The following is a 27,629-nucleotide window of genomic DNA, read 5'->3' as shown; positions in this document are numbered from 1 at the left end:
ATATAGTAAATCTGGGGCTAATGGACAGAGCAGTCTGAGTTGTGGTGGGGAGGTGGGTCATCTCCACGTGACCTATGTTTACGTTCAGTGATTTTGTTGTATTGCTGTCACATTAAATGAAAACACAATGGATTTCTGTGGCCAGGAGCTATCAAATGAATTACAATACGTTTGCATAGTTACGGAAGGCAAAAATATGTTATTAGTTTCAGATTTTATTTCCACCTTTCTGACAGCCAAGCATTAATCGCCTTGCAGAAAAACGAAGTTATTTTTGTCGGTTTGCGAAAGAGATTTGGCTTTTATTAATCTTTTCTGCTGACAGTCAATTTATTTGAAACAAAGTGTTAAATTTCACACTATTGGCTACTTTCAACAGTTCGCTGCATTTCAATTGCACGTATGGCTTTGTGCCATATTAAAGAACCAAACATGAGATAATACAGTACTGCTGCTCAAAGAAAATTTACATCCGAATCTGGACATATGAATGTGCACTTTAAGCCGAATCATGCATTTTAGTATGGTTCATGAAATTCTGATGCTCTTGAAGTATCCTCTGATGTCTTGTTTCTCTTATGACATAATGTAAGATCTTTTAATGTTTTACATGTCTGAACATATGGGCCTCCTGCATCATCGTAGCTGCGCAAGCGCGGTGACACCTGTTATCTGGCGCTCTCTTGCAACTGCTGAAACGAACCTATTTCTAACAGGTCGCGGGAAAATATTGCGAATGGTGGTTTGAAAAGCATTACATCCAAAGCAAAGTTCCTTTTATGCAATATGAACTATGTGCGAGAATGTACAATGAATTTCTTAAATCACAAAGTGTTTGGCTCTCATTTAAAAATCAACTCTTTGAGGACGCCAATTTAGAAGAATTTCGAGCCCAGGAGATCAGACATTATGTCGTTATTAAAAATTTTACTGGCACATTTGTGTGCTGTATCTTAAAGTGTAACACGCCCCAAAAAGATCAACATTATATATGGAAGCTTAGCTTTTCTTCTACCTTATTAATCTTCAAGACCAATATTATATGTGAATGCTATGTACATTAATTTAAACCATTACCTTTTCTTAGTTGTGTGTTCATGCTACTTAAGAGTGATCTTGCTATTGGTTGACTACATCAGATGTCGTATCCTGTCATCGGCTGGCGAGATCACATGACATGAGCTACTACTGGCTTACAAAAGTGCATTGCAATCTCGATTTCAATGCTTCAGAAAGTAACATGCGATGTTTGGTGGAATTCAAATTTATACCTTCGTAATACGAAAATATGCAGCGTACATGTTACTGCACATCAAAGGTGTTTCAAAACGTGTTTTCCCCCCCTGAGTTTCGTTTTCTAAAGTGCCGTGAAATTCTACATCGGTACTAAAATCATAAACATACACAGGATTGATGAGTTTTGCAGTGTCAAGGAAGAGTATACTGTCACTTAACATGGAAAAAGTGTATTTTCGCCTGGGAGAAAGTGTATTTTTAACTGGGAAATCCGGGAAAAATGCGTGAATTTTTTTTCCTTGTCCACGTATACACCCTGGTGCAGCACAGTGGTTGCAGCTTAGCTTGTAGACAACATGATTGGTTTCACAGGTAGCCCTGCCTTTGATAAAATAGGTGATGTTAGTGGCCGGACTGGAGTAGGTGGTGGTGGGAGGATGTAGGCATGACAAACAACAAGCTGTCTGTCTGCATAAATGGCCACTAACAAACTGTGGGCAAGAAACAAGTAGACCACCCTGTTGCTGAACATGCTGCCAAATACGACATCCTTCATTTCTATGACTCCTTCACAGCCTGTGTCATATCGATCCTTCCCACCAATAACAGCTTTTCTGAATTGTGCAGGTGGGAACTTTTGCTGCAATACATGCTACACTCCCGTAACCCTCCTGGCCTCAACCTGCATTAGTCACTGTGCTCACCCGTCCAGCCCCTTCCCTGTTCCTATTCCAGCACTACACAGCCATCATTCCACCACCACACCCAGTCTTTTTATTTCTCTCCTTTCCCACAAGCCCCCCCCCCCCCCCTTGCCACCTCTCCCATGACCTCTGTCTAACCTGCAGCACTTCACTGTCTGCCAGCCCCACCATACTATTCCTCCCCCTCCTTGCCCTAGCCTCCTCCTCACCCTCACCCAGTCGCCACTCCCAAAATGCAGTGATGCTGCTGCTCACAGTGTGGTTTCAGTGGCCTAAGACTGCAGTAATGTGTGTGAATTGCATTTGCATGTGTGTGTGTGTGTGTGTGTGTGTGTGTGTGTGTGTGTGTGTGAGTGAGAGCACGTGCGTGTGCACGTGTCTGTGTGTCTCTCGTTGACGAAGGCCAATGGCCAAAAGCTTTAATTGTGTGAGTCTTTTTGTTGTGCCTATCTGCAATTCAGCATCTCCACTATATGGTTCTCATAATATTGTTACAAACGATGAAAATGTGGATATGCTTTTGGTCCTTGGTGCACCTCATAACAGGGCTGGTGTTGCCACTCGTGAATATATTGCTAGATATCCTCATCAACGCCATCCAGATAAAAATGTGTTTCGTAATCTGGAGCTGTGCCTTTGGGAGTCAGGTTCTCTCCTTCCATCATCTTGCGGCAGAGGTCATGCATAGACTCAACATATTCCATCTACTGAGTAAGATATTCTTGAGGTCATACACGAAGAACCTCAAAAAAGTACATGTGGCATAACAAGGCAGCTGTGTGTCTCGCAATGCATGGACATTAATGTGCTGCAAAAGCATGGGCTGCACCCCTATCATTATGCTTTCATGCAACAGCAGCATCCTGCAGATCGCCATCACCGGATGCAATTCTGTGAATGGTTCCAACAACAACAGGAAGCCAATGATGACTTTGTGAACACCATAATATGGTCGGATGAAGCAGCATTCACTCAAGAGGGTGTCTTCAATATGCACAATGCGCACCACTGGTGTGAGTTTAACCCACATGTCACTCGCGACTGTGGATATTAAGTTCACTTTGGTATCAACGTATGGGCCGGAATATTGGGTGACGGGTGTTTGGGACCCTCCATGTTGCCTGTCCAGTTGACTGCACAAAGGTATCATGCAGTTCTTTCAGACTATCTGCCTGATGCGCTGGAAGATATTTCACTACATGTTCAGCAGAGGATATGATTCCAACATGATGGTGCACCTCAACACTCTGGAATTAATGTGCGACAGTATTTGGATAGAACATTTCCAGGGAAATGGCTTGGATGTGGAGGTCCAGCTGTATGGCCACCGTATTCACCTGACCTAAATCCCCCGGATTTCTTCTTGTGAGGACACCTGAAGGAGCACTTGTACTCTACTCCCCCGACAAGTGTGGAAGAATGGATAGCTCCTGTTCGTGCCACTCTCATTACTGTGGTTGCAGATTTACTGCAAAGGATCCAGAGCTGTACGAACTGGCAGGTTGCACAGTGTTTGGACATTGCACGGAGGTCGCTTTGAGCATCTGTTGTACTGAGGACAACGTAGTCTGTTGTGAAGGTCATGCAGCCATTAATATGGGCATTATTATTGTCAATGGTTGCTAATGTGCGACATCTGAGCGCATAGTATGAATGACAAGTAGATGATGTTTATTGTACTGTGCTATCATCTTAAGCATCTCAAAATTGATAATGGTTTTGTAGTTATTCTGTCCTATGACATGTCATTTGTTTCAACTGTCTGTTTCTTATTTGTCTAACCATGAGTTTTTATGTGCGGCATTACAAAATGTTGTAAATTTAGGATACATGTGACCCAAGAAACAGTGTATATTACAGTATGAAATGTCAGAATGAAATTAGCAAATAAAAAGTCTGTGCCCCAAACCAGGATCGAACCCTCGACCTCATGCATGCTAACCCAAAACTCTATCCACTGCACCAACTGTACAGCATGACTAGTAAGTGCTGACAGAGGTAGTTACCATACATATGGTTAGAGTGCTGCCAGACTGCCAATCTTTAACATCCTTTTTCTGCTGGATGTACCCGCCGGATGACATTTTTGTGAGAGACGTGTTTTTAATGCTGGCATGTGAGGAGTCGTGCTGTGAAGCCCAAGTGCATGAATTTTGCTTCACCCTGTATATACAGGGTGTTACAAAAAGGTACGGCCAAACTTTCAGGGAACATTTCTCACACACAAAGAAAGAAAATATGTTATGTGGACATGTGTCCGGAAATGCTTACTTTCCATGTTAGAGCTTATTTTATTACTTCTCTTCAAATCACATTAATCATGGGATGGAAACACACAGCAACAGAACGTACCAGCGTGACTTCAAAGACTTTGTTACAGGAAATGTTCAAAATGTCCTCCGTTAGCGAGGATACATGCATCCACCCTCCGTCGCATGGAATCCCTGATGCGCTGATGCAGCCCTGGAGAATGGCGTATTGTATTGCAGTCATCCACAATACGAGCACGAAGAGTCTCTACATTTGGTACCAGGGTTGGGTAGATAAGAGCTTTCAAATGCCCCCATAAATGAAAGTCAAGAGGGTTGAGGTCAGGAGAGCGTGGAGGCCATGGAATTGGTCCGCCTCTACCAATCCATCGGTCACCGAATCTGTTGTTGAGAAGCAACACTTCGACTGAAATGTGCAGGAGCTCCATCATGCATGAACCACATGTTGTGTCATACTTGTAAAGGCACATGTTCTAGCATTACAGGTAGAGTAACCCGTATGAAATCATGATAATGTGCTCCATTGAGCATAGGTGGAAGAACATACTGACGAAACTAAAATGAGCTCTAACATGGAAATTAAGCGTTTCTGGACACATGTCCACATAACATCTTTTCTGTATTAGTGTGTGAGGAATGTTTCCTGAAAGTTTGGCCGTACCTTTTTGTAACACCCTATATACATAACAAAGAAAACAATCAGTTTTTGTGATAATAATTTATTTGGACAGATAAAAAATCTACTCACCAAAGGGCGGCAGAACACACACAAAAATGAAGGTCGTAATTAGGCAAGCTTTTGGAGTGAGTGGCTCCTTCTTCAGGCAGAAGGGTTGAAGGGGAAGCAAGAGGGGTGAAGGAAAAGGACTGGAGAGGTCTAGGAAAAGGGGTAGATTTTAGGAAAGTCCCCCAGAACTACAGGCCAGGGGAGACTTACTGTACGGGATGAGAAGGAAAGATTTCTTCCCTTCTCATCCCACGTGGTAAGTCTCCACTGTCCCACAGTTCTTGGTGTATATGTATGAGATCTGTTCAATAAATTCTGGAACTTTGTCCATAAAATATTTTTACATTTACCTTTTAATTATTGTGCATGGTCTCCTTTGAATTACTCTCCTCCACAATTAATACACAGCTCCCAATGCCATTTCCACTTCCAGAAGCAATCTTGGTATTCTCCTTTCTAGATTGCGTGAAGTGCCATCTGCAAATCTTATTTCATCTCATCTATGGTCAAAGCTTCATCTCCTCAATGGGGTTTTCAACTTTGGAAATAATAAAAAAAAAAAAGTCTGCAGGGCCCAGATCTGATGAGTACGGAGGATGAGGCAGCACAGTGAGTTCGTTTTTTGTGCAATAGTCATGCACCAACAGGGAACGAATGTTTAGCTGCCTTATCATGATGCAAAAGAAATGAATTGTCTTACCTCATTTCAGGTTGTTTCCTCCTCACTTTTTCTCACAGGCGTCGCAATAAATCCTGATAGTACAATCAATTAACAGTTTGTCTCTGTGGCATGAATTCATGATGAACTAACCGTTCAAAGTCAAAGAAAACTATCAGCATGGCTTTGACATTTGTACTGACCTGACAAGATTTGTTTGGTCTTTGAGAACCTTTCCTGACCCATTGTGAAGATAGAATCTTGGTCTCAACTTCATAACTGCACGCCCAAGTCTCATCACCAGTTATGATTGTCTTAAGGAACATCTTGTTCTCATTTGCACAATCCAAAAACTCTTCACAGAATGCGAGGTCAAGGTCTTTCTGGTTTTGACTCATGGGTCAATCCATACCAAGTGGTCCAAGAAAAAAATAATTGGTTGCTTGACCATCTCAGAAAAATTTTATATTTGCTGGATGAATTCCCCAATGTTTAGTAGTCACAAAAATATTTTTTTTAAAAAAATGTATTGTTAATTATTTTGAAATGGCAGCCATATTTGTTCCAGGCTGCATGCATTTCTTCGTATTTGCAAGCATCTACATTTTTTACAATTATTCAGTAGTGGATTGTCCTAAGCCTTTCAGATAAAATGTATTTAGTTCAACACACTCTGGGCTACAAATTAACATCATTATCACTTAGCTGAATATATTCTTTAATATATTTTTATAGTACAAAATTATCAGCCACAAATTAAAAAAACTCAATTTTTGAACAGTAGTTTTCCAAAGACAGGTTAATTTCTCAGCTTTAATATTTTTTCTGCTATTACACTGTATAGTATAGTTACTTTTTATAGAGTATCAATGGTGAGAAGCTTACATTTAAAAAATAAACTATTTAAAAAAATGGATTTTTTAAAATTTTTCCATATTGTGGCCTGCAATATCTTTGTTGGGGGACCAGATAAAAATTTTACTGTTAATATACCTTTGTGATATCAAACTTCAGTATAAATTTCAACTTTGAGATCCAATTGCAAGTTACGGGAAAAAAATTACTAACACGAGTCAAAAATACGTTTTTTAACATCTGCAATATCTAGGCTTATGGAATAAAATATATCAGTTACAGTACATAATTTAATCATATCTATGATTACTTACTTTTTTATCGAAAATAAACCTGCTAGTTACATTATATTGTTCTTTTGTTATTTGCTTTTAGCACATCGCTCATTGAACATTTGAGAAGTTTGTTCACTCAGTTTGGGTGTTACATTATAATTTCGCCCAGTCACAGTTGTAAAATTCCATGGGAGACAGCTTCCTTAGTACATTTTTAAGTGGCATACAAACTTGATCCTTCTCAATTTTTTAAAAATATGTCCTTGATCCTGGAGGGTGATAAAATACAACATGTACATCTCGGTTTTGACAGTCAATATTATCAACTTCGCCAATCCACCACTGTTCATCGTAAACACAAGCCACTATGTCTTTATTTTGAAGAACCAGTTGTACAAGTTTTCCACACTGATGAAGTGCAAAATTTAATGCAGACATGCTGCTACTCTAACTCTGCCATCTCAAAATTCGCAAACTGCAATGCAACATTCTACCCAATACAGCACCGAACAATAACTAACAGGATGGTGAGCTGCTAGGTGCAATGTTAGGAGCTGCTAGGTGCAATGTTAGGAAAGCTGAGCTGGGCATGGAAAGAGGGGGGGGGGGGGGTCATAGAAAGGGTAAGGGCTATGCACATGGGCTGGGAAGGACAGAAATGTATGGAGCTGAAGGGGATTGGGGGAGGGGATAGAGGGACATAGGGGACAGGGACTAGTGAACATTAGAGTCGAGGTTACTGGAACAAAGGGTATGTTTCTACCTGAGCAGTTCAAAAAAGCTGTTGGTGGTGGGAAGAATTCAGAGGGCGTGGACTGTGAAGCTGTTATTGAAGTCAAGCACACCATGCTGTACAGCGTACCTGACAACTGGGCAGTCCAACAGTCTGTTGGCTACAGTTTGGCAGTAGTCATTCATGTGGATAGACAGCTTATTAGTGGTCAAGCCCACATAGAATGCCACACAGTGCTTGCATTTGGTAGACTTTGTAGATTACATGGCTACTTTTCTAGGTGACCCTTCCTTTGATGGTGTAGGAAACGCCTGTGGCTGAACTGAGGTAAGTGGTAGTGGGAGGATTTATGAGACAGGTCTCGAAGCTAGCTTTTTTCAATGAATATGAGTTAAGAGCCAAGGGGTTGGAAGCAGGAGTGGAACAGGGATGGACAAGGGTATTCTGTAGTTCAGGTGTGTGGTGGAATACTACTGAGGAATGGGTGGAGAGGATAGAAAGAATGATATTTTCCATTTCAGAGCACGGTGAGAGGTAGCTGAAACCCTTTTGGAGAATGTGATTCAGTTGCTCCAGTCCTGGGTGTATTGAGTCATGGGTGAGAGGGGGGCTGATAAGTGGGTATGTGAGGGTTGATAGGTGACTGAGGAGACAAGACATGGGAGATCTGTTTTCTAGATAAGATGGGGAGGTAATTTAGGTCAGGGAAGGTCTCAGTGAGACCCTTCGCCTATTTGGAGAGGTACTGCTCATCACTGTAGATGTGATGAACATGGATGGTTAGGCAGCTGTATAGAAAGAACTTCTTGGTGTGGGGTGGGTGTCAACTGTCAAAATGGAGCTGTTTTTGGTGGTTGGCACGTTTGGTGTAGATGAGATATTGATAGAGCCATCCTTAAGATGGAGGTCAATCTCAAGAAAGGAGGCATGTTGGGCTGAGGGGGACCAGATGATGTGAATGGGGAAGAAGATGTTGAGGCTATGGCAGAATATGGATAGGATGTTCTCACCCTTGGTACACATCTTGAAGGTGTCATCAGTGAATCTGAATCAGGTGAGGGATTTGGGATTCAGGGTGGCTAGGAAGGATTCCTCTGGATGACCTGTGAGTAGGATGGCATAGGATGATGCCATATGTGTAAACATTATTGCACTGTGGATTTGTTTGTAGTTGATGCTCTGAAGGAAAAGTAAATGTGGGTGAGGTTCTAGTTGCTCATGGTGGCAATGGAGGAGGTTGTAGGTTTGGAGTGAGTCAGGCATTGGGAAAGTTAGTTTTCAGTGGCAGCCCAGCTATAGGCAATGGGGGTGTTGATGAGGAGGGAGTTGGGATCATGAAGGTCAAACGGAGCCAGATGATAAAGGGAGAGTCAGTAGAGGACATTATTTGTGTCTTTTATGTCCAAAAGGTCCAAAAGAACAGACACTTTTTTGATCCAGCAGCCACTATGAATTAATATGCAAAAGAATTACAAACATTGGCTGTTAATGGGCATTGATTTAAGTCAAAGAGGACAGTTGAAAATTTGTGCTGGATAAGGATTTGAACCCAGGCCTCCTGTATTCACTAAAAAGATATCACTTCTCTTAGGATTTATCAAAATGTTTTACTTCTTACTGTAGATTATTGCAGGTGTGAGCATAGAACATGTAATTAACATACCTATAAAGTGAAAACATAAGGGCTTAAAACAGGTTTGAGAGCTCATAGCTCTTTCATCTTCTGTGCTTCATATACTTTCTAGGGTTGTCTTGCAGTTTATTGCAAACTGCATTTTTGTCATTTTTTTCTTTAGCTTACTTTGCTAAACCATTCATTTCATTTTCTACATTTTAAATCCTAAGCAAAGAATCTCTCTGTCTCTCTGTGTGCAATAACAGTGCAGGATATGTAAGTTATATACAAGATTTTATCATCTTTTTTCTTCATATTCCATTGCAGAAGTCTATTAATAGTTAAATCATTTAAAAACTATACTTGTGACATCATTTGTAACAAACAGTTCTTTCTGTGTCCACCTACCTAAAGGCCTTCTTCTGAATTAGACAACATACACACACAAACATGTTCAAGCAAACACAATTCACAGACACTTGACCACTATATCTGGCTGCCTTGATTTTTGGCAATATGCCTTGAAATGCAGTTTCCTTGCTGACTCCATTTTAGTTTTTTGTATGGATACCTGATTGCACATAAGTATAACTTTGTAGTTTCAAAAATTATGTTTTAGGTTAAACAGCTGAAAGAAGAAGTGAAAACAGAAACTGAATTGTCATCTAGTGTTGACAGCAGGAAAACAAACTGCTCATTAGTAAAAGTTGCCATGCATGAATCAAAGAGACTACTGCTGAAACCATTTCGAAGCAGGGCAGTGATGATTATGATAATCCAGTTCTCCACATTGCTTTGGTAAGTTAGAAACAGTCTTTTAGACAGATTGAGTAAACTGACTTCAGTCTGAATCTGCACAGTCATGTTAGAATTAACATCTTCAGGAATATTTTATGTTTGGTAAGTACATTCATTTTGGTGATATTTCCAGTTAGCTGTATGTCTGCAAAGCATTACCTCTATGCTAAAGTGAAACAGCAAATGAAGAATAATGTTGAGCTAATGTTATTGTAGAAACACTACTGTCTTTGTACAAAAATGTATGTGAATTATTGGTGTGATAACTTTCACTTTATTATACACAGCCAACAATCATCATCTGAACACATTAGGGGAAAAAAAATAAGAACAGGACTCTCAAAGAGCACCTGAAGATAAAGAAACATTGCACTCCTTACATATTGATTAGCCAATTATGTCATTCCCACACAGCCCCTTCCCCCTGCCCAAAGTGCAGAGAACCAGGTATAAAGGGGAATTTGAATGTGACCTTGTGACCAGCTCATGTGTGGATGGCTGGGTGAGGTGGGCACATAGCTTAAGTAGGTGATACAGCAGGTTCTGGGGAGTGGTGGTCAGAAGGTGCACCATTGGTAGAGCACAGTGGGCAAGGAGTGTGAAGTGTTGGTTCCATTATTGACCTCATGCTGCTGTTGGAAGTAAGAGGTAAAATCCGGGTGGGCTCAACTCACTCAGTGGAGACTTTGGTTCACTTGCTGTTTTGGAAAATATCCATTGTGTGTTCATCTTACCATTGAACCAGAAGGGTCCATAAAAGGGAGGTTGTAATGGAGTGCTGACAAGATCCATGTGAAACATGATGTGAGAGCAGTCTGCTAGTGCCTTGTGCATGAAAACTAGGTGAGATTCGTGGTGCAACTCAGAAGGGTGACACACCCGTACGACACGTTCTTACAGTTGTATCAGGCAAGGAAATTGTGACTCATTTAGTAGTAGTGAGCGGGTAAGGATATCTGCTGGGATGTGCTGATAAGAAACTGAGATCCGCTTTGAAGGCTGTGCATAGTCCTAGCAGAACCAGGGACAACACTTGAGTCCGAGTAGCATTATGGCACACTTAGGGTGGCTTTTAAGTTGTAGTGCCATCTCCCAACCAAGCCATTGCTTGCTGGGTGGTAGCTTGTGGTATAATGTCTCTGGAAACCACACAATTCTGACAGTTCATTGAAAAGGTTGGACTCAAACTGTTGCCCTTGGTCTATAGTGATGTGAAGAGGACAACCAAAATATGCAAATCAAGACTTGATGAACATCTTATGGTCATCTCAGCAGATATATCCATGATCAAAACAGCCTCTGCACACCATATGCATCTGTACACCACCACCATATGCATCTGTACAACACCATGAATATTTATCTGCAGCCCTCAGATGGGAGTACAGGTCAACTAGGTCAATGTGGGCACATTTGCATGCTTATGCTGTTGAATCTTGCTGTATTGGCACTGGATGTGTGCACGAGACCAGTCGTGTGTATCTTTCCTGACTGAAGGCCACACAAATTGATCAGTTATCTCTTTGACTGTGGCATTGGCCCCCAGGCTGCCTCAGAGTGTAGATGTTGTTTGAAATCAGTCTGTCAAAACTGGGGCATGATATTACACCTTGAGTTGTTTATAGATATATTGCGCCACATACTTACTGCACCACTGGGCGCAACCAACAGTTGGAAATGTAGGCTGGTGGAGGAGTCATTTAATAGCATCTGAAGTTGTTGATCAGAAGACTGAGCATTGGCAAAGTCACTGTAGTTGAAAGCCGGTGTCACACTGCTGATACAAGAAAAGCAGTCAGCTATGAAGTTGTTGGCACCATGAATATGGCAGACATGTGTTGTAAACTGGGGATGAGAGAACTAGTCTTTGATCTTTTGGAATGCTAACCTGATGAGTTTGTGGTCAGTGTAAATGGTGATGTAAATGTAGATCCAAAGAAGGCAACAGAGAATTGCCAAAACTGGTTATCTATATCAATAAATGATTTTAGTGGTCTTGGCAGCTGAAAATTTATTCATTGTTCACAGTACCACAAACTGCCCTCACACTGATGACATCAGAAGTGTATAATATTGTTTTGGTGTTGTCACGGATTTGGCATCGGGTGAGAATGTTTTCCATTATTGTAAACCTTGTATCTGGTTGGTGAGGCACAAATAACAAAACCCTTGTTTGCAAACACAACATTGGAGGACCTGAGAGCTGATGGGCAGAGAGGTTGTTACTCCTGTATGTAGTATCAACATGGGCAAAGGAATAGGGGACCCTGTAGCATGGTCATGTTGGGTTTGAAGTCGCCAGACACTGCTGTATGGCTGTGTGAAACATTGTTCTGTTGATGCATTGCTGTAACAAATGGCACAACTGGTGCAGATGTTTGCATAATGTCTGACTCAGATCAGCATGAAGTGCAGAATCCATTAGTTGAAATACAGGAGATGGGCATTGCAGAACCTCAGTTTCGTATTTATTGCCCTGGATACTGCTGTCGATGGCATGCAGTAGGCTATTTACTTCATTCATGATTGTAACGTGTCAGTGTGAGGGGCAGCAGATAATTTGTTCACAAGAATCCAGTATCTTCTTCAGGATCAACAATTATGCAGGAACACTATTGCCTACATATGAAACAAATACATGAATCATCAGTATGATAATTTTCACTTTGTTATAAACCCCAAACAAATCAACATCTGATCAAATTAGAAAGCAAAGAAGACTGGGACCCTCAAGAGCATCAGAAGATAAAGAAACACTACACTTGTCACATATCAATTAGTCAGTTGTGTCACACCCACATTGTGATAAATCTCAAACTGGGTTAGTATCAAGTTTGTTGTGCAGTATTACTGAATTGTGTTCTTTGAGACAATGATAGATCATATAGTAATAGGTATAGGTTTATTCCTTAGCAACGCATTAGAAAAATGTTATTGTTCAATTTATATTATTACTGTCATGTGCTTTCTTTGATATTCACGGACATTTCTACAGCTAAATATCACTGTCTTTTGTTTTTGTGTGATTCATTGCTGTTAAGCTTATGTACAGTTAATATTTTTAGTAGAGTGATTTTATGATTAAATGTCATGTCTGCAAATCCAGAACTGGTTGTAGGCCCGGGTTACATGACTGCAAAAGTGAATTTTTTTTTTTTTTTTTTACCAGATGTAAGATATATATTTTAATTTGAAAACTGCCGAATAATGAGTAAGATAAACCTAAGAATATGGCACATATGACTGCCACATAAAGAATACAAATTGTATCACTACTCACAAAAACAATACACGGGGATATGTGTCAAGAGACAGATCACAGTTTCGAGTAATTAATGAAAGCAATACAGTTGCTACCACTAAAGTGCCTCACAGAGTATTGTAGCAGTGGATGAAAAAGCAAGAGAAGACATACTTTTATCCATGAATCTACTAAGGCTGAAGTAGCCATGAGGTGTTTCATATCATATCAATTTATAACTTATTCTATGGTTATTGTTGACTGTCCCAAGCAGAAGGTATGATTCATTGGTGTTCCACAATTTTTGATATTTTAAATCTGACACTCAGTAGTTATCACTGGCAAGCCAGTATAGAAGCAAAAACATCCATGTAATTCACACATTTATTTAATATACAAGCTGACTTCTGAATTTTCCTTTGTGTGAGACTGTATGTGCCAGATAGGTCCAATTCAAAATTATATATTCTAAGATTTTACTGTTTATGTCATTTCTGAATAATCTTTAATTGATTGTGTCAATACTCACGAGTATCATGATATGTTGTGCATTTTCAAACATTAGCAAAAGCTGTGAAAAGCTCATACTGTGTTGTCAATTGTAAACTTTTTTTTTGCATTTGAGCAACTTTTGGCAACAATGTGCACTCTCAAAAAAAGTCCTTCCATAATTTTATCACATATTTTGGGACACATCTTTGTAAATAAACTTATATTTTTGAGAACTTTTGTAAACCAAGAGTGTAAACCTTAAATGGGTTTTTCTTGTTGGTTGTAAAAAACTCATTCATGATTCATGATATATTGTATTTTTTCACACATTATATGCCACAGTATCAGGTGTAATCAATATTTGTGCTTTATACAATTTGAGGAGTGGTATCCTTGTTTAAGGACTGGTTCACCCCAAATTTCAGTGTATATCGATGTAAATAAACATAATAATAATAAATGAAAAGCACCAGTTTGCTTTTGTTCTACAATATTATTTTTATTGCTAACCGGTTTTCGGCTTACAAGGCCATCTTCAGACAAGTCTGAAGATGGCCTTGTAAGCCGAAAACCGGTTAGAAATAAAAATAATATTGTAGAACAAAAATGCTAACCGGTTTTCGGCTTACAAGGCCATCTTCAGACAAGTCTGAAGATGGCCTTGTAAGCCGAAAACCGGTTAGCAATAAAAATAATATTGTAGAACAAAAATGCTAACCGGTTTTCGGCTTACAAGGCCATCTTCAGACAAGTCTGAAGATGGCCTTGTAAGCTGAAAACCGGTTAGCAATAAAAATAATATTGTAGAACAAAAGCAAACTGGTGCTTTTCATTTATTATTATAATGTTGTTCTACCAAGAACCGAGGGAAGATTCTGTTAATATAAATAAACATACTTTTTTGAGAATTTTCAGCAGTTATGAATATTGTGTATAACCTATCTCATAGTAAATTGGTGTTTGCAATTTAGTTACTGTAAACATTCCTAACACATTGTATTATTTTTAGTTTTTCCATTCACCAGGATGTGTATATTCTTTGCATTTTCATAAATTGACAAGTTTGTTACTGACGAAATGTTTCAGAAACTCATTCATGATTCATGATGTATTGTATTTTTTCACACATTATATGCCACAGTATCAGGTGTAATCAATATTTGTGCTTTATACAATTTGAGGAGTGGTATCCTTGTTTAAGGACTGGTTCACCCCAAATTTCAGTGTATATTGATGTAAATAAACATACTTTTTTGAGAATTTTCAGCAGTTATGAATATTGTGTATAACCTATCTCATAGTAAATTGGTGTTTGCAATTTAGTTACTGTAAACATTCCTAACACATTGTGTTACTTTTAGTTTTTCCATTCACCAGGATGTGTATATTCTTTGCATTTTCATAAATTGACAAGTTTGTTACTGACGAAATGTTTCAGAAACTAGTAATTTTTATCCTAATTACTTATATTGCCTTTTTCTCTTGGATAAATCTCATTCTGCACACAAACTGTTTCAGTTCTTAAAGGGAATTACTAACACATTTTCCTTAACAGATACAGATATTGAAAGAGAATCAACAGGTTTATTTTTAAGTTATTTGTTCACTGTTGTAAAATATTGCACCAGTCACAATGTAGCCCCACTGTGAATGCCGTTTTCAGACACAGGATGACTTTGTTGATGTTGTAATCAACTAGATGTCACTCTGACTACTGGCAAATGATTGTAAGCTGCTGCAAATGGGTGTGTTGAGAGACCTCCCAAGAGCCATGTGCCAAAGATACTTCAAGTATTATCCTCTCCAGTGGATCCTGTCTCTTCCACAGGAAGTATGGGATCTATCACTGCTCGCTCACTAGACTGTGAGTGGCTTGTCAGTGATAGGGTTAGGTGGCCTGTACATGGGAGACAGGGACCAGAGAGAACACAGGCTGTTACACTGATCCCCTTAACCTACAAGTTCAAACTGCTGTCTTCCATTGAAACAGAAACTGAACCAGTGAGACTCATCTCACCTGTTGGGAAACCTGCTGTTGCCTGTGTCAATATGAGGCAAATGCAAAAGGGTAATGTGTCTGTCAAGTGAGGGACCTGAGTGTAAAACATGCTAAGTGACGCTTTAGTGTTTTGAAGTTATTAGATACAAAGCTTTATAAAAATATAATTATTCATTTAAAGTGTCCCAGTGTTTCTTGATATTTTTATTAAATATTTGAACATTAAAGAATGCACTGGAAAGGCCACAAAATGGAAATAATTTCTTTAATTAGAAAAAGAAATTAATGAGGCAAAATAATGTAATTAAATTTACTAAGATTAAGACTTGTAAACACTAATACCAGCATTCAGATTTCACTTTCACTGTTCTCATTGTTTTATTTGGATTTCTCATCTACATGAAATGCCTTGTAATAACCATGATGAGCTTCTGGTGTGTAATGGAAATGAGACAGAACGTGCATAAAATGTTCTTAGTTTGCCGCATCAAATTTGGATGGAATTCCAAGCTTTCAATGACTGCCTCCATCGCCATCTTTATCCTCACCATGGGACTGGGAATGGTTGGACATGACTTTGGCTGCAAATCAACGAGCTAATTTAAGCAAGACAATGGGGAAACAGGCTGATAAATTTGAGCACCTTAACCGTGAACTAGGAACTGCCAGGCCAAGTGGCTTTCATTGCGCTGTTGTCAACTTTGCCAACATGAAACTTGAAGAAGGCACCATCTCAGTTCTCAGCAAAGGACTGAAATTTGCTCTAGCTCCACATAAGCTATCATTGACGGAGATTATCAGTGGAGTAGAATATTGGTTCAGCATTTTCCTGAAGAAGCATCAGATGAGGTGAAGTTTGCTAATAACTAGATTTTGGAGATAGCTAAGCCTCCTAAGTCAAATAATTGCAGAATGGAGAAACATGGACTGAGATTGTTGGAGAAGGATGAAGAGTTGGTTGTCTTATCAACTGAAAAGAGGAATACTATGCTTATCTTCATTGCTACAAATTATCATAAAGATGGGTCTGATATTGGGAGAATGCACATACTGTATTCTCAGATAAGATCCCACGTTGGCATTTAGAATAAAAACAGGAGAGCTGTTAAAGAAGTCTGGTTTCTCTGATGAACCTGTGAAGAATTTAAGGCTAAGAGCACCTGTGCCACCCTGCCTAAGATACATAAAGCTGGCATTCCATTGAGACCAATTATTCGTGCCATCGGCTCTTCTGCACACAGCCAGGCAAAGTACGTAATTAAATTATTGGCACTGATAGTCAGCCATTGCAGATATCAAATGAAAAACTCACAAACATTTTTTGATACCATAAAACAGATGATGATAGGGGTGAATGAAGCGATAATAAGCCTTGATGTGGTTTCTCTGTTTATGAAGGTACTGGTGGAAGACACATTAAAACTATTGGCTGCTCATTTTTCCCCTGAAGTTTTGAAATTATTTTGGCACACTTTGATGTCCACTTACTTCTTGCATGGAGGAAATTATTATGAAATGACTGATGGAACAGCCATGGGTTTACCACTGTCACCAGCCATAGCTAACTTTTTCATGGGGGATTTTGAAGAACAAGTGTTGAACAGTACTCCCTTCTGGCTTTCCTCCATCTTCAGATATGCTGATAATACATTTTTAATCTGGCCACATGGCAGAGAGATGCTGCAGCAGTCCTTTGATAATTTGAATGATTAACATCCCAACATAAGATTTACGGTGGAGATGGAGAAGGACAGTAAGTTACCTTTCTTAGATGTGTTGGTTGGTTGGAAATGAGATGTACAACTCAGCCATTCTGAGTACAGGAAACTGATGCATTCAGATCTTTATCTCTTTGGGCATTGCTTGCACCAACCAGCTCGGAAGAGACCTATGCTGAACACCTTAGGATAAACAGTCAGGACTATTTCAGAGAAGGGCCTCACATTGGCTCTTAGATTAATCCTCTGATGATGGTGTACAGGAGCAACAGGTATTTGTCCAGGATATTAGATCAGTGCTGTCAAGGAAACAAAGACGTGATGCCATTCAAACAAGCCAACAGGACTAACACATAGCATGGCTTCCATTGTGTGATGTAACAACTAGCGAGATATGTACAGTCTGAAACAGGCAAGGAATCAGACCAGTCTCCCAGGCAAGGAATCAGACCAGTCTCCCAGCTGCCAGGAAAAATTAAATAAATCTTGTGAGCAGTAAAGGATAATCTCGGTGTGAGAGTGTCAGGTATTTATAACATTCCATGCGAGTGTGGTAAAAGTTATATGAGCCAGTCTATACAGACTGTTGCCCGTCACTTGTTGAGCATCAGATCACCTCAAATACAGGTATTTGGATAAATCAGGAGTAGCAGAGCACAGCCTGTTAAATAAGCACAAGATTTTGTTTGAACAAATGAAAATACTTGCTCACACTTTGACATATGGGGATTCTGTGATCAGGGAGGCCGTGGAATTTGACTTTGTGAAACCAACTTGAATAGAGACATAGGCTATGCACTTAGCAGTGCATAGAAGTGTGTACTTGACAAAGAAAAAGCACAGAGGAAACTTCTCATGGTTTATTGCCTGACGTGAAGGATGGTGCTGCAAGCAATGTAGGATAGACAGTGCAAACAAAATCTGTGGACTTAGACGACATCACCTCAGTACCCACCATTTCAAAGTTGACACTAGGGTGTTTTACAGCTAATCAGATGCCATCCTGTGGGTATGAAACTGCAAGCCTTGCCATTTCACAACAATCAGTTGTAGCTCCTGATTATGATGATGGGGGCAGTCATCAAAAGCTTGGAATTTTATCCAAATTTGATGTGGTAATTAATCCAAAAACTTTTTATGCAAGGACTGTCATGAAAAACCTAGTAGCAAAGAAAGAACAGCATTCAGTTTGGTTGTTTCCATGGATCATGGACCTCTGCGTAGAATTAGAAGAGAGAGTTTGAAGCCTTTGATGAACTGCTCTGGGTGACCTCTTTGTCTTAGTGATATAGGACCCATTTTATCATTTTATGAATCACATACTTTCAGATTTTTAGGTTCCTGACTTGAGAACTCCATCTTCACAACATTTCTAATGCCAGACTTTTCATAGAGCATGTTGTGCAAGCTTGCTTGAAGTTTTCCTGCAAGTTTAAAATCTTCACAAAATCGTCTGTGGTCATATGGTAAACAGTCATAGATTTCATCTTCTGACACTTTTTCAAGACCTCTTCCCATTCCTTAAGTGAGAATATATGTTGCCAATGATTCCATACAATATTCTCAATGACACCAAAATTGTGATCAGAAGGCAACATTGAATGTTCCACTTATGGATATATGTGTGAGACAGTTTTAAATCTACCATCTGCTGTAAGTTTCAACCATACTCATTAATGGCCTAGTTCTTGTTTTGGCTCAGCAGTTGTCAGGTATGGCTATTTACTTCTCTCCCTGATTGTTATGTCACTCAAGGTGCATCAGTAAACAATTGCCAGTTTCATCAGCTTGTCTGCCAGAAGTTCCTTCTTCTGACACATAGAAATATCCTTGTTTTTCTGAACAAGAATGGATGCTGAGTTTGTAACAGAAGAGTTTCTTTTTGTGGAAAGCAGAACCAGTTGGAACTTGGTAGGTAGATAGAGCGTGCAGCAAATCAAACTTAATGAGGTAAAGGCCTTCATTTTTCTATGACTCTTCTGCGTCAAGCATAATAGCATCCTGCCCAGCTTTTGATTTGTGCTGGTATAAGTCAAGTCAATAAGATAAGGATTTTGGTGAGTTTTGATCTTTCTCCTTTTTTGCCTCATCTGTTTTTATATTAAGGCAATGAAAAATGCAGAGAGGTCTGATTTAGGATTTTTGAAGGATATGTTGTACTCTCATTAAAAAATCCATCGAAATGTATTGGTGGATACAGGTGATTTCTGCAGTCATGAATTTCCTGTCTGCACTGTCAATTCTTTTGTAATGGTTGGTATTTGCTGGCAGTCTGTCTATGAAAGTATTGAAAAATTCAGTATCTGCTCTTGAATACTCTTCTGGATGATGCTGTTATTTTCCCCTTCCATTTACTGAGGGAGTTTAACAGTCTTCTTTTACTCTGGATATTAAGTACTAAAAAAAACACTTTTTTGTAGTCCATGAATATTCAATGTGTTTTTCGCCAGATGACATCATACAGTATCTTATATTTGTACTCCATCGTGGTGGACTGTCAGTTTTCATTGTTTTTCCCTTTGTTTTGGTTACTTGTTTGTAGCCATGAAAACACTTTTTCCTGCAGTTACTGTTAGGACCAGGTTCCCATCTCTTACCACTATTCCCTTTCTTCTTAGATACTTTATAGTAACTAGAAATGCAAATTAAATTCTTTAAAACATAATATACACAGAAACATATGAGAAGGAGAATATTAAAGTACATATCATTCAATTATATTTCTCTGCATTAATCCCTAATGTGTATAATGTGGTAACTACAGCATATACATCTGCAATTATCCATAACATGTACCTGTTCCAGTCACATTAATGTGACCACTGCCTATGTTTGATGTCAGTGTGCAATAACTACTCATAGATTGCAGTGGCAGTATTAGCAGTGGAGAGTATATAAAGCATGTTGAGGGGACGCAAAAAACAGTTCAGTCATTAAATGATAATTAAATGGACACCCTAGCTGCAAACAGGCATTGATGTACTTCATTGGGGACATGTTGGAAATGTGTGCCCCGACCGGGACTCGAACCCGGGATCTCCTGCTTACATGGCAGACGCTCTATCCATCTGAGCCACCGCGGGCACAGAGGATAGTGCGTCTGCAGGGACTTATCCCTTGCACACTCCCCATGAGATCCACATTCCGAACATGTCCACACCACTACATTCGTAGTGCGCCTAATAGATGTTTGCCCATCATACTCATTACTCGTGGCAGATTAATCTACCAAATCCCGTACGAGTTCGGGCATAGCGAGTGCGTTCGCACAAGAAGGTCAATGGCCGGGAAGCCATATTTTAACTATATATGATGGTAGTATCTGTTCCCGAAAGAGCAGTTACCGTGGATGACCATGCAGCTTTACTAGAAATGAAATGATAATTAAATGGACACCCTAGCTGCAAACAGGTGTTGATGTACTTCATTGGGGACATGTTGAAAATGTGTGCCCCGACCGGGACTCGAACCCGGGATCTCCTGCTTACATGGCAGACGCTCTATCCATCTGAGCCACCTTCTTGTGCGAACGCACACGCTATGCCCAAACTCGTACGGGACTTGGTAGATTAATCTGCCACGAGTAATGAGTATGATGGGCAAACATCTATTAGGCGCACTATGAATGTAGTGGTGTGGACATGTTGGGAATGTGGATCTCATGGGGAGCGTGCAAGGGATAAGTCCCTGCAGACGCACTATCCTCTGTGCCCGCGGTGGCTCAGATGGATAGAGCGTCTGCCATGTAAGCAGGAGATCCTGGGTTCGAGTCCCGGTCGGGGCACACATTTTCAACATGTCCCCAATGAAGTACATCAATGCCTGTTTGCAGCTAGGGTGTCCATTTAATTATCATTTCATTTCTAGTAAAGCTGCATGGTCATCCACGGTAACTGCTCTTTCGGGAACAGATACTACCGTCATATATAGTTCAGTCATTGCTGTAATGCAGAAACGGAGCAATTTATCTGATGTTGAAAAGGACATGGCCATTGGCTTTTGGGCCAAGGGTGAAAGCATTTCTGAAATGGCTAAGTTTGTAAACTGTTCACATTCTGCCATGGCTCAATTTGGCATAATGGCACTACCCAAAACTGGCATTAAAGCAACTGTGGTATACCATGGGCTGTAGACGACAGGGGTAAATGACAGCTGTGGAGATGTGTACATGGAAGTACATGTGCAACTGTTGAGCAAATGACCACCCAGATGAATCAAGGGGCTACCAACAATGTTTCCTTGACAAACATTCTCTGACCGTCACTAAGTGTGGACCTCCGCAGCACCTGGTTTGTGCACCCATGCTGACTTCTATTAATCAGCAATGGAGGTTGCGATTAGCACACCAATACTGCAACTGGACATCAACTCAGTGACAGGTGGCCTTTTCAGGTGAAAAGTGGCTGTTTGCATGTATGTTGTGAAACATCTGAAAGAAAACACCCAGCAATGGTTGTCAGAAGTGTCCATGCTGGAGGAGAGAGTACTGTGGTCTGGATAATGTTACTGTGTCATTCCCTGAGTGATCTCATCCTTCTGAAAGATACAATAGATCAACACAAGTATGTATCTATCCTTGGTGACCACACCCACCCCTACATGTAGTTTGTATTTCCTCAGCATGATTGTCATCTACCAGCAGGACAATGCAATATGGTTTGAAGAGCCATCAGGATGAGTTTCCCATATTCCCCTGGCCAAAAAACTTCCTAGATTTAAACCCATTTGAGAATGTGTGTGACCACCTTGATCAGGCTGTTCACATCTTGGATCCCAAATCAAGAAACCCAGTGCAGCTGGCCATAGCATTGGAGTCAGCATGGCTCCCTTCCAGTCATTAGCTTCCAGAACACCGCTGACTCTGTTCCTGCATGTCTCACAGAGGTCCGCACTGTGAAAGGTGGTTACTGAGGCTTTTGACAGTGGCTGCATTTATGTGACTAGACAGTTAGCTACAGTAAATACCATTGTGTACATGCAAAAGCAAATTTGAGGTTAGTAACACTTCTTACCTCATTTTATTCATTTCTGCTGCATTCGTCAATTGGATTTTCTGCCTCTTGGTAATCTGGATCTTTATCAGAGTCATCAAACTTATGATCATTATTTAATAGCTATTCTAACATAGCAATACTTTTCACCTTCATCTTCCCTCTAAACTCAACCTTCCTCCTAGAAGCCATTTTGTCACACATATGGTTATGAGGAAAGAACAAACTGTATTATTCTGTCATATGTAGAGATTTTTGAAAACTAATTCATGCATTTAACTCAGAATGTGAATACTACATCATATGCTGCATAAGTCATTCTTGTCCAAAATGTGTTTTCAACGTGAGCCCCTCATCTGTCAGCAGTTCAAATGTAAAGCGAATAATGATACTCCTTACTGAAATGGCAACAAGAAATAGGAAGGGATGCTCAGTATGTATTTCTGGTGGCCTCATTCATCATGTTGAAGAGTGGCCTAATTCAACATGTTGAAGAGGCTGTTATTGCACCTATGGAGGGAACTGGTTGCAACCAACTGCAGATTGTAGCACTGTGGCACTTATTGAAACAAACAACGCCTGTCATCAGGGCTCCAAGGTCATGCTTGGATCATCCGAACTACTTTTTGGCCTTTGGTGGTGTTAACATGTGTATTGAAGTTGTCTGTTAATTAGATATTTTGTCTGCAAATCTGTGTCTCTCCAACAACTGTAAATGGTTGAGAGTTTGACAGATCTGTCTGATCTTTTGGATAAACAGATGAATAAATTTAGAATTTTCTTAATAAAGTAGAATAAGAATTGTGAAATGAGTAAATGAAAATATTAACTCAGTCACTGTTATAAATAAAATAATAATTATAAAAGGAATTTTGCAGTTGTATTTTGTTTCATGCTGCAGTATGTTTAGTAACAAAAGTTGCTAGCAAACAAGAATAAGTTAATGTCTTCTCTGGTGTTCAATTGAATGTTAACATTTGATTAGCTCATTGTTATGTCTCATCATCATTACTGGATGCTTCCTGGGATCTTGAGTTATTACAAGAGGTGCTGCTTCCCATATATCTGCTGTCTTTGCCTGATCTTTATCACTTTGTGGTCCTGGCAATTATATTCCATCTGCAGGCTATTTCTCTTTCTTCTAGCGGGTCACATGTATTATGTATTAAGTCTTCAACTGCAAGCTGCACCACATGTCCATTTAAAGGGTCTGTACTGGCGCTTTGTATTAGGTCTGCTAACATGATCATCAACATTTTGTGCTCTATCTGCAACATGAAGAGATGCTGAATATAATACTTAGTTCTTTCCCAGACTTGTGACCTTTGTTCTTATGGCTGTACCTTTGTTCATTCAACGGAATTCGTGGATAGGTATTGCACTTTTCAACAAAGTACACCTACATGTAAAGACAAAGACTGAGATATGAAAATGAAGTTATCGGTCATATAACTCACATTTGAAAAGATGTCACCAGCACACTTGACTCTCCTTTGGCAGTGAGTAAGTCCAAAGTTAAAGAAGCCATATCAGTATGGACTACAGTGCTTAACTCCAAATTTCTCTTGTAGCTAAAAGACTGACTGCCTTGTACTGTACACTACTTAAAAAGATGACTTTAGCGACAAACTGTTGTAATGATGTCATGTTTGTATTGATCACTACAGTGACACCAGTGCTGCAGGATGGCCACTCCTACCCCCAGAATAGCATGTGTAGAAGGCTGTGGTGTTGGGATTTCCAGTAACTCAGTGAGAGCTGAGTCAAGAATTCTAGCTCAATGAAACATTCTTTATTATTCAACATTTTTAGTGTCGCAGGCCATTTGGTAGGAAGTAGCATGTCACACCCAAGGTTTACCTTAGCTGACAAAATATGTCAGACAGTTTCTTAATGTGTAAACTAGACAAAAAGTCTGCACAGCACACTGTATGGGAGGAAATGTGGGAAATTCTGTATAGAGATAGAGTAATCCATGGAAGCTGCATGTCTCGGGAGTGGTGTGGGTGTTGGAACATTGTCACCTGCTGTAATGTGGGGCCACTTACTCGATGCTGGTCCTGCACCACAGATGAGCTCAGCCCATGGAATAGTTCTGCGGATGATAATGCTCAGTCAGCTTCTTCTCTGTGCAGAGATACCAAATGGTATTGATTTGGACCTTGGGTGACTATTTGTCGCATAGAGAAGAACATTGTCTGTTCCAACAGTTGTAAAGCTCCACACATAATTGCCAGGTGAAGAAGATTGATTAGCATGGCAGACCAGAACTGAGTAGCAGATCCAGTCTACTCCTGCAAATAGGGACCACTTATGGAAATTATGAGTATTCAGAACACCAGACAAGATGGTGTACACACTTCCTTGTGCTACAAATGTAAGTACAAGCAAAAATGAAACTTCTGCAACACAACATTTGGTGTCCTATGGCAGATGTGAATAATAGTAGAGCAGTTGAAAGAGAGTAGTTACTACAAAATAAAAATAAAAATTGGATAACTTGTGAAGATTTTGCTAAGAAGTTAGGTTGGTTGCCTGTGACAACAAACATCAACTACTTTGTATTCAAAAAATTTTCTATTTTGGTGGAGTGAACTCAAGAAGAGCTATTTATTAGTAGTCAGAAAAGTAAAAGCCAATGATTGTGGTGAGTTATTAGTAAAATATAAAGAAGAGTGAAGATGGTGGTTCGTGAAACAGGAATTGCCGAAAACAACAAAGTGAGAGCAGCTGACCAAGCAGCTTGCTGTTTACAAGCAGCCATCCCTGCTTTGATTACTTGGGAAATCTATGCCATGAGACTTCCCTTCATGGTGCCAGTGCTAGACATCTCATGACTGTCATGGTCCAGCCCACAAATCCAGTGAGCTGTCAAAATGCCAAAAATCTTCATTCCAGCCTGCTCTGCATGTTTACTGTTTTTCTGAGTTAAAGTGATATTGAAAGAATGTCCCTAGCACTATCTAGTGGGCTTACTGGAGTATTAATGTCACAGGAATTCACCTTGCATTGTGTCACCAGCTAATGATTTTGGGCATTCAGTTAGCAGGGCGGTGTGAGTGGAAAAACTTTTGTTGTCGGTATATACAATCTGATTGCCTCTTTTCTTCACTGTAGGTGTTTCATTTTGTGTAACTTTTTAGTTTGAATATGAGCAAAATTTTTTACTCAGCTGAAGAAGCCTTGAAATTGCTATTAGACAGCGATTTTGAGATTAGAAGTGAAAATGAATCTGACAATGATTCAGTACCATGCTTTGGCACAACAATCACCTTCTGCAGGCCATTCAGTGGCTTCAGATATACTGATGCCTTCACGTACATCAGGTGTTTTCTGGCCATTCAACAGTAGCAGACCCAGGAATATCTGATGACTCATGAGAAGGCAAGAAGAACAATGAAGAAGGAACCACGCCTTTGCATATAAAACAGAAACTTGTATGGACAAGTAATAATCTAACACCACAAAAACACCAGTTTTTTCCACAGATTCTGAACTGAAAAGCATAGTTGATATAATAAGTTTCTCTAACTTGTTTTCCCTGTTTGTAAGTGAAGAAATTGTCTCTCACACATGTCACAAGGCATGTAGATATTTATTCGACCTTCTGGACACCTGACAGACAGAACAAAGAAAGAGTGGATGGACATGACACCAAATGAATTCTTTATTTTTGTATCTATGTGTCAAATTTTGATAAGCGTACAAAGATTGTCTTTACTGGAGTACTGGTCAGAACATCCACTAGTGGAAACTCTGATTTTTTCATTATTTCTTTCACAAGATAGATATTTGACTATCGTACGATTTTTACACTTCAGTTATAATACTGTAAACACAACAGACTACTTGTTCAAATTTCGGTCTATTTTGGGTCACTTTCGTATTGTTTTCAGGAAACATTTATGTTGTTGTTGTTGTGGTCTTCAGTCCTGAGACTGGTTTGATGCAGCTCTCTACAGTAAAGCTGCATGTCCTCGGGAAAAATTACGGCTGTAGTTTCCCCTTGCTTTCAGCCGTTCGCAGTACCAGCACAGCAAGGCCGTTTTGGTTAATGTTACAAGGCCAGATCAGTCAATCATCCAGACTGTTGCCCCTGCAACTACTGAAAAAGCTGCTGCCCCTCTTCAGGAACCACACGTTTGTCTGGCCTCTCAACAGATACCCCTCCGTTGTGGTTGCACCTACAGTACGGCCATCTGTATCGCTGAGGTACGCAAGCCTCCCCACCAACGGCAAGGTCCATGGTTCATGGGAAAACCTTTGCATGGATGAATCACTCCTTTTGTCTAAAGGGAGACTAAAAATAAAACAATATATCCCAGCAAAGTAAAATCGTTTTGAAATGAAAATGTTTTTGATTTGTGATGTTCAAACAACTTATATTTTGGAATTCATTTTTTACTGTGGAAGTGACATAGATGCCACAAAACAGAATTTCAGGGTCTCTGGAGATGTCATCACAACACTAATTGAGCCATATTTTCAGAAGGAGCATACAATGTTTTGCTATAATTGGTACACAAGCCCAGCACTCTTCTGTTGGCTGTATGAGTGGGCAACTAATGTGTGTGCTGCAGTATGGCCCAACAGGTAAGTCATGCCCAAAGTGGCAGAGAAATTGCAAAAGGGAGAACTGATATTCAGGTCTGTTCGAGGCTAATGTTGCCAATGAAATGGTGTGATAGAAGGGATGTCTAGGTGCTGTAAACTTTTCATTCATCAGATATGCAAGAGATGACTACACAACAGGTGCAAAACATATGAAACTTTCCATTTTGTGTTGTTTATAACAAATCAATGGGAAGTGTTGATCAGAGCTATACGGTAATGAAAAGTGTGGAAAGTGTCAGGAAGTGCACCAAATGGTACCAAAAAATTTTATTCCACCTAATAGACATGACATTGTTCAATGCATTTTGTCTGTACAAAAATTCATCTGGTAAGGTGCCACATGTGAATTTTCAGTTAGGTTTGATTCACGAAATACTGAAAAAATACAAGGTCAACAAAAGGAGTACAAGTGGGGATAGCAGCTGAATTGGCATCCTGCAAAGGCTGACTGCTGGACTTCATCTTCCAGATCAACTGCCAAAGTATGTGACGTATGTTGTCTGTAAGGAAAAAAATATAACAAACGAAAGCAGACAAGAATTTTCTGTAAAGCCTGCAAGCAGACACTGTGAATTTCCCAGTTTTGCTATGCATCATGAAGTGAAGAACATATTCCCTGGCACTGATACATGTATCTAAATATTATGCCTGTATTTTGGTATGAAACCCAACATAAGCAGCAGAAACTGTGTTCCCAAATAAT

General features: G+C 39.8%; 1 protein-coding gene and 1 non-coding gene across 2 annotated transcripts in view; one reads left to right on the top strand and one right to left on the bottom strand.

The window, feature by feature from the left end:
* Nucleotides 1–27,629, top strand: part of LOC126263238 (synaptic vesicle glycoprotein 2B-like) — a 340,497-nt gene that overhangs the window by 241,061 nt on the left and 71,807 nt on the right. The window contains exon 7 of the mRNA XM_049960322.1: nt 9,693–9,871. Within this exon, the coding sequence (XP_049816279.1) occupies nt 9,693–9,871 (179 nt within the window). The remainder of the gene's footprint in view (nt 1–9,692; nt 9,872–27,629) is intronic.
* On the bottom strand, nt 20,331–20,405 carry Trnat-ugu (transfer RNA threonine (anticodon UGU)). The gene has a single exon. It is a non-coding gene; the product is annotated as a tRNA-Thr (tRNA).

Source organism: Schistocerca nitens, chromosome 6, assembly GCF_023898315.1.
Source record: "Schistocerca nitens isolate TAMUIC-IGC-003100 chromosome 6, iqSchNite1.1, whole genome shotgun sequence".
In the NCBI taxonomy this organism is placed as follows: domain Eukaryota; kingdom Metazoa; phylum Arthropoda; class Insecta; order Orthoptera; family Acrididae; genus Schistocerca; species Schistocerca nitens.
The sequence above is the reverse complement of the archived record's forward strand: the minus strand, read 5'-3'. Positions and strand labels throughout refer to the sequence as shown.